The following is a 7789-nucleotide window of genomic DNA, read 5'->3' on the forward strand; positions in this document are numbered from 1 at the left end:
ATATACGTAAACGACATATGTAAAATCATTGTGCGTTGACCTACGACAACGACTTACGATTACGACTCAGTCAGAAACAGTTGCGACCATCTTTGTGCGCGGACCCTTACTTGAGGATCTCTGGCTACGTTTACACTGTACGACTGATAGCGACCTGACCTATATCGTGATCCAAAGGCTACGGTTACACCGTGCATTTAGGCCGCGGCCTAAATGCACGGTGTAACCGTAGCCTTTGGATCACGATATAGGTCAGGTCGCTATCAGTCGTACAGTGTAAACGTAGCCAGAGATCCTCAAGTAAGGGTCCGCGCACAAAGATGGTCGCAACTGTTTCTGACTGAGTCGTAATCGTAAGTCGTTGTCGTAGGTCAACGCACAATGATTTTACATATGTCGTTTACGTATATCCTATTGCATTTGAGATCTTAATACCACAGCGATACTTTGTCGAGAGTTCTGTTGTGAACGATAGGTGATATGATTATACATGATGCACATAGCTCTTTTAAATATTTTAACACTTGGGACATGTATAACAATTGTGAATGTATAACAAAATAATGTGTAATCTCTCTCGAAATGTTTGAAACCATAACCTTACTTATACATCAAATCCTTTATACATTAATTACATGAACATCACTTTGACATCGTCCTTGATGTCGCGCGCTTGCATTCGGCGGGAGGCTGGGCGAATTTGGCTATTTTCATCAGTTAATAACTCGTTAACCATTGCGAAAATTGTAAAATGGTAAACTTTTCTTCTCAGTTTAGTCCATTCTACCCCTATGCGAAAGATTTTTTATTTCTTACCAAACACCCTGTATATGTAACAATTTTTGTTTTTTTTATAATATATGATTTTATATTAGAAATAATTTTTTTAATTTATAATTTGGTTGCATAATGATATATGATTTCTCAAATTCGTTTAATATTTCTATAACATGCCTAATATTTAATATTAAAGGTATCATATAAGAAATGTCTTTCTTTTTTACAAAAATACTTATTGAATAAGAAGGATTAGAAGTATTTTTTCAATATATGCTTTATACGATATAAGTAAATGCCATTTCAATCATAATTACATAAAACTTTTGTAATTGTATGTATTTTAGTTCACACTTTAGACTGAGAGCTCATAAACGATGAGTGATATGATTATATTATTGTATTAGGTTGGTGCAAATGAAATGGCCGTTTTTCATATTATAAAATGATGATTTTTCTTTTTACAATATTTAAAAAAAATTAGCGATTATACCATTCGATAGAGCAAAGTTTTAGCTTTAAGAAACTATATTTTTAATTACGTTATAATGGTTTTTAACAGAGTTATGAGCAATCAAAGTCCGAATGCTACTTTTATTTAATCCGCGAGTAATTCAGGAACAAAAAGCCGTAGGAACATTATTAAAAAATGATTTTATAGAGAAAACTTCAATCTTTCACGACAGATAATAAAAAATTTTCTCGATTTTTTTGGGAGGCACATGACAGACCTGTAAAGTGAAAAGAAATTTTTTCATTTTTTTTCAGCTCGTAGCTTTCTATGTAAAAATTATCAAACTCACATAAACTTAAAAAATATAAGTTTTTGGAAGTAGAGTTTTCAAGCTTTAAAATCCTTTTTTAAATTTAAATTTTGTTCATTTTTTAACGAAGTTACGACTGCTCTTAATAGCAATACAGAAAAACGGCCATTTCATTTGCACCAACCTAATATATAGTTATTTCAAATATTATAATACTTTCAATTGACATGAATTGTGAATGTGTAAATAATAAAGAATAAACAAAATAGTCTCGTATAATAATTACTAAATAAAACTAACATGACTTAAAATTTTTATATATATTGTAATAAATTGTTATATTTAAAAGTATATCAAAAATCATATTTTGTTCCAAATATATTATATTATTTATGTAATTATTTTTTAATGAGTAAATATATATAATTTTTTATATAATTCAAATATGTACATATTACAGATATATGAAATAAAAAAAATGCCACCAAAAAAAGTCATTCTCATTTTATACTGGCTTCTTTCGTGTTATTATTTGGGAAAAAAAAAAAAAAAGAGAGATTAAATATGCATAAGAGATGGATAAATTATACAAATCTTTTTCAAGAATTAAATAATGATGAAACCATGTTTTTTCGCTATACAAGAATGTCAAACCAGAGTATTGAAAGATTACTTCAATTATTGCAACCTCATCTCATGAAGCAAAATTATAGAGCATTGGGTGAGTTTTTTAATTCAGCATAAAAAAAAAATCCACCGCATTTTCATCGGACGATTGACAACATGGCGTCTCCGATGGACGCTTGATGATTAATTTTAAAGAACGGTGTGATGAACGATTTGCAGAATAGTAGTGACCACGATTACGAAACTGTTATATGGTCAAGAACACTAGTTTAGAGGATTTTTGAAATAAGACAATTTACAATAAATGCCATAAATTAATTTTTGAACTAAAATTTTAAACAATAGTAAGATGCCTCATATTTTTGATCAAAGCTGTATATTTTTACATATTATTTACATATACATATTTTTTGCAATATATACTTCATCATTATATACTTAAGTACATACCTCAATTGAAATTCTGGATATTCTAAAATGTGCTTTAAAATCCATATCTGTATATAATGGCACTACTTTTGAAAAAAAATTTCTATCTTTATGTGCTTAACACGTTTACATTTGATTAATAATAAATTCAATTCACTACTGTCACTGTTGCTGGTCATTGAAGATGAAGAAGAGGAATCAGACGAAGATTCATCTTCAAACATTTTTTTTTATTAAATGATATTTTAATATTTCCATGATATGTATTTCCATATTGTAATGTCCATTAACCAATAATCATGTTTTAGGTTAAGAAATATACCCCCCACTATGTTCATCAGAAATTTCATCAGTCCATCGACTAAATTAGTCGATGGATCTGATGGATATGTGATGATTTCAGCGCTGTAAATAAAAACACATCGATGTATTTAATAGGTGAATAAAAGAACTCTTTGATGCATTTGCACTTCATGCGATTGATCAATCAATGAATTAAAAAACTCATCCATTATCTCCAGAACACAGATTGCTTATCGCTTTAAGGTATAATTTATATATTATTTATTACGTTATATAAAGAACGTTCCAGCAAGAGACACAAATCGATGCATATTTATTATGTCTTTGTCTCTTACTGAATATCAAACAAAAACAAAATGACTTTTGTGTTGATTTATCTCTTACTGGAGAACTCACAGTAATGAAAATTACACATAAAATTTGTACATAAATTTGTTGTATGAGACATAATTAAGGTTCGATTTCATATCACAAAAGTTTGATCTGATCTGACCAAAGTGAAAATTGAGATTGATTATAATGTTCTTTTGTTTTTGGGAGAGAAAACAACTTGCATATTTTAGATCTTGTACTTTCTTAATGAAAAATATTACTTTTTTTACTATTATAGATTTCTTGGAACTGGAGATCAAACATCATCTATTGCTCTAGATTTTCGAGTAGGAGAGTCTACAGTCAGAATGATCAATAAAGAAGTATGCTCTGTTACAGTAAAAATTTTGCAGCCATTATATCTCTTTCCACCAACAAAACAAGAATGGATCCATACTTGCTTTTAACTATTGGAAGAGATGGCACATGCCAAATTGTTTTGGAGCAATCGATGGCAAGCATATCATGTTGAAATGTCCACCTAATTCTGAAAGTTCTTACTATAATTATAAAAAACAACACAGTATAGTATTAATGGCAGTAGCTGATTATAGATATAAGTTCACTCTAGTGGACATAAGAGCCTATGGAAGCAATAGCGATGGATATATTTTTGCAGACTCTGAAATAGGTATGAGTTTGAAAAATAGCGATCTTAATTTGCCAAAGGATATAGCTGCATTACCTGGCTCTAATATTATGACACATGGATTTTTCGTAGCAGATGATGCTTTTCTACTTTCAACCAAAATAATGAAACCATATTCTGGCAAACAGTTATCAAATAAAAAAAATCTTTAACTACAGACTTTCAAGCGCTAGACAATCAATAGAAAGTACTTATGGAATATATGCTAATAAGTTTGAAATATTTCATAAAGCTTTCTGTGTGTTACCTAAAACAGCAGATATAATAGTAACAGCTTGTGTTTGTTTGCACAATTTCATCATGACTGAAGAAGAAAAATTCAGAGATATTCCACACCACGAGCAAAATGCAGGTAGGAACAAATGGATGAAAACACATCTCACTTTGTGGAACTTTCATTTAGCGGACGCATACATTTTGCAAACTACCGCATTCGCGTTCTCGCTATGGGTAGCGAATTCGTCTTTATCGTTCGAACGTAAAACGTTAAATCCGGATATCTTGATATCGTAGTGGCACTCACACGTTCGTTGACAAACGTAACGGAGAAATCTGCTCCTCTTCGTTTGATGGACGTGGCGGAGTACTCGCTCACGCGTTCTATCCTTCACACCTTCCCAATTACGTCGCTGAAATACACGTGGACAATGCAGAATCCTGGCATATATATCTCAACGAAAAACCTATCAACAAGGAATATCTACTTCACACGTTAACACACGAAATTGGACACGCGTTAGGATTAACACACAGTTCGCGGGAAGACTCCATAATGTTTGCATTTGTCAGTAATAATAATACACTCGTTAAACTCAATATAGAAGACATTTTAGCCATTCAACAACTCTATGGAATTAAAAATATAAGACCGACAACAACAACTACTACAAAACCATCAACTATCGAAAGTACGACGACAACGACGACGACAACGACGAATAAACCCGAATACGTAGATCCTTGTAATTTACAATATGCGGATACCGTGTTGGTACTACATCATCGAATATTCATCATGTATCAACGCTATGTATGGTCGATAAATATAAACAATAAAAAATACGACGGACCATTCGTACTAAACAGCTACATGAATTTTCTTCCGGAAAATTTCACCTTATCGGCCGCGTATCAAAGGCCCTCGGGTGAAATAGTACTTCGTAAATAATATGGTTTACATGGTCGATTATCCCAGTTTCAAATTAAAAGACGATTGGCCAAAACATCTCTCGAGTCTAGGATTTCCCACGAACGTTTTCCCAATCAGCAGACCACATTGATTAAATGTTTTTTAAATATTTTTTCTTCATTGATTTTACATTTGTAGGTTACCATTGCAAAAAAAACATTTATTAAACATTAAAAAAATATTTAATTTATATTTAAAATATTTAATTTACATTTAAAATTCATGTGTCAACTAAACGTTTCTAAAATATTTATTTTAGATTTATTTTACATTTATTTCACATTTATTAGTCATTTGTAATATATATGTAACAAATATTTTTTTCACGTTCATTTAATATTTATTTTATATTTAATTCACATTTATTTTACATTTACCCCTAATTAACGTAAATGTAAAAACTTATATATATAACATATATATATGTATATAATTAATATTCATTACATTACACAACGCTATGTACATTTACATTTTGAGTATCGATTATAGTGAATCTGTGAATTGGTGTGAGCAACTGTTTCATATGGTGTAGTGATTAATACTGTAGTAAATACCAACAGAGGACAAACCTATACAATCTTCGATGATCATGATGTGGCGCAGATAGACGAATGTAGCATGAGTATTCGTGTGTATCACACGTTACAATCAGTATTCCCAGGAATACCGCCAGCTCCGACCTTGGCCTTTCGACACATCGACGGTAATATTTACTTTGCCAACAAACAACAATTTTACAAATTTAACGAGTTCACGAAAACTATAACGGAAGCTGGTCAATTTAATATTAACATACTCAATGTCAAATGTTCGAGAGACGGATTATTGCAGCAATTGCAAGATATCTTAAATCGACTAATTCGATCGAGATATTGACAAAGCGCAACGAGGAGTAATGAGAAGGAGGGAGATGGAAGGACATGTACATATAATATACCCCAAGTAATATACACTACGCGCATAAATTAAAGCATCACCTCTCACACCTTCGAAAAATGGGTAAACTTCAAAGAAGTGTAACTTCTACAAAAATGGTCAAAATGAGATTTGAAAAAAAGCATTTTGTAGCTTAAAATCTCTACTTTCCAAATCTGTATAATGAAATAACGATTCGGCTGATTTTTACGGAACTACATGATTATAAAGGAAGATCCGTAAAATCTCAAAATTTTTTGTAAATTTTGCACAGTTTCATGCCGTGAATGAGAAGTTAGGCACAAATACAATTCACAGCTTTCAAAAGCGTGATCCTTTACCTTCAATTTACTTTTTTTTTAACCTCTATACGATTTTTTTTTTACCGAGTTATTCAACATTGAAATAAAAATGGTCCCTTTGACTTTGACTGCTCATAAAAGACGAACGGAGTGACGTACAGTATTTTTTAAACAAGCAAAAAAAGTTCAGTTTTCTCTTTAAGATGCTTTTATCAATTTTTAGACACAGATAAGCTTTTTATGTAAAAAGTTAAGTGAAAGGTAAAGTTGAAAACTGAGGCAATTACCTGTTTCTATTCAACTCGATCTATTCTGATCAAAAAGAGAGAGACACCCTATGATATTAATTTTACACTTTAGGGTACTACTGATTTCAATGAGACTCATACAAAACAGTTGCGACATTTTAAAACTAATGTCCTTCATGTCCGAAGTTACGATTTTGGGCAAGACGACATTTGTTGATTTGAATTTAATCTTATATCGCAGCATGTGATCACACCGCTGGCATTAGCGTTATCCGAAGCGTACCACGTGGAGATTGCACAGTCGGATTTACGCTTCTTGTGTTTGTGTGCGTGTGCATGTACGTGCGCGCGCGCGCGTGCATGTATGCTGCGTGTGTGCACGCGCGTGTGTGTGTAAATGAAAAAATTAAATTTTAATATGAGATATTGCTGCCTTTATTATAAATTACGTCTCTTAAACGTTGTTGCATGTTTATGCACCGCCGGATCACTGCTTGCGGAATTTGATGCCAAACTTGACGAAGTGCTTCTATTAATTGTTCTAATGTTTGTATTCGTGGATAATGTCGTCGCAATCGACGCAAATCGTGTTAACGTTTTGAACCACCCGCCGATGAGCCCGGACCTCAACCCGATTGAGCATGTTTGGGATATGCTTGAGCGTGCGAAAGCGGTGCAGGAGCACAAGGGTTGGAGGTGTCGGTAAAGGACTGTATAAGGAATGGGATTGCTAGGGATATATACTGTAACTATTTGATCGGCTTCATTGTGAGCCGCGGAATAGAATCGGAACATCTGATCCCATTTCTCGGAGGAAGGACCAATGCGAGATGAAGCCGAAGGAGGGATTGGGAGTTGGTCTATGGAAGGGGGGGAATTGGTTGTTCGAGAGGGTCAGGGAGAGGGAATCGCTCAGATATGGGAGGAGGAGAATATTGCAAGATATCTAGGAGTATTGGGTCAGGGACGGAAGGGATGGATAGGTCTAAGGGAACATTATCGTCGGGAGGAACAGGGGAGTAAGAAATTTCAATGTCTACATTATTTAATGGTACTGACGCTAAGTCGGGTTCGGATTGGCGGCCCCGCGGACTCCTGAGGATGGTCGGGTTGCGACCCCGTGGACGGATGGCTCTCACGGAACCTCTAACGCGCACTATATAATGGGAGTTATATTTTTTTGTGTGGACCCAAGAAAAAAAACGGGAAAC

General features: G+C 33.2%; 3 protein-coding genes across 3 annotated transcripts in view; 2 read left to right on the top strand and 1 right to left on the bottom strand.

Annotated features, from left to right (window-relative positions):
• LOC108725740 (DNA ligase 1) overlaps positions 1-197 on the bottom strand; it is a 5771-nt gene extending 5574 nt beyond the window's left edge. Inside the window, exon 1 of the mRNA XM_018452941.1 lies at positions 111-197. Within this exon, the coding sequence (XP_018308443.1) occupies positions 111-197 (87 nt within the window). The remainder of the gene's footprint in view (positions 1-110) is intronic.
• Positions 198-213: 16 nt separating this feature from the next.
• LOC108725741 (uncharacterized) lies at positions 214-3748 on the top strand. The gene is made up of 3 exons (XM_018452942.1): positions 214-256; positions 346-475; positions 3511-3748. Exons 1-3 carry the CDS (start codon positions 214-216, stop codon positions 3677-3679), a joined length of 342 nt encoding a protein of 113 aa, XP_018308444.1. The 3' UTR covers positions 3680-3748.
• Positions 3749-4028: 280 nt separating this feature from the next.
• Positions 4029-5989, top strand: LOC108725742 (matrix metalloproteinase-2-like). Its single transcript, XM_018452943.1, is given in 3 exon segments — positions 4029-5076; positions 5078-5187; positions 5646-5989. Coding segments are annotated over 3 exon segments (837 nt in total). The 5' UTR covers positions 4029-4693.
• Positions 5990-7789: the final 1800 nt, after the last annotated feature.

Source organism: Mycetomoellerius zeteki, unplaced genomic scaffold, assembly GCF_001594055.1.
Source record: "Mycetomoellerius zeteki isolate Tzet28-1 unplaced genomic scaffold, Tzet1.0 scaffold36, whole genome shotgun sequence".
Classification (NCBI taxonomy): Eukaryota; Metazoa; Arthropoda; class Insecta; order Hymenoptera; family Formicidae; genus Mycetomoellerius; species Mycetomoellerius zeteki.

Coding starts and splice junctions, on each gene's coding strand:
- LOC108725741 (XM_018452942.1), top strand. CDS start 214: ATGCACGGTGTAACCGTAGCCTTTGGATCACGATATAGGTCAG. Junction 257..345: donor TGGATCACGATATAGGTCAG/GTCGCTATCAGT, acceptor TTTCTGACTGAG/TCGTAATCGTAAGTCGTTGT. Junction 476..3,510: donor AGTTCTGTTGTGAACGATAG/GTGATATGATTA, acceptor TTACTATTATAG/ATTTCTTGGAACTGGAGATC.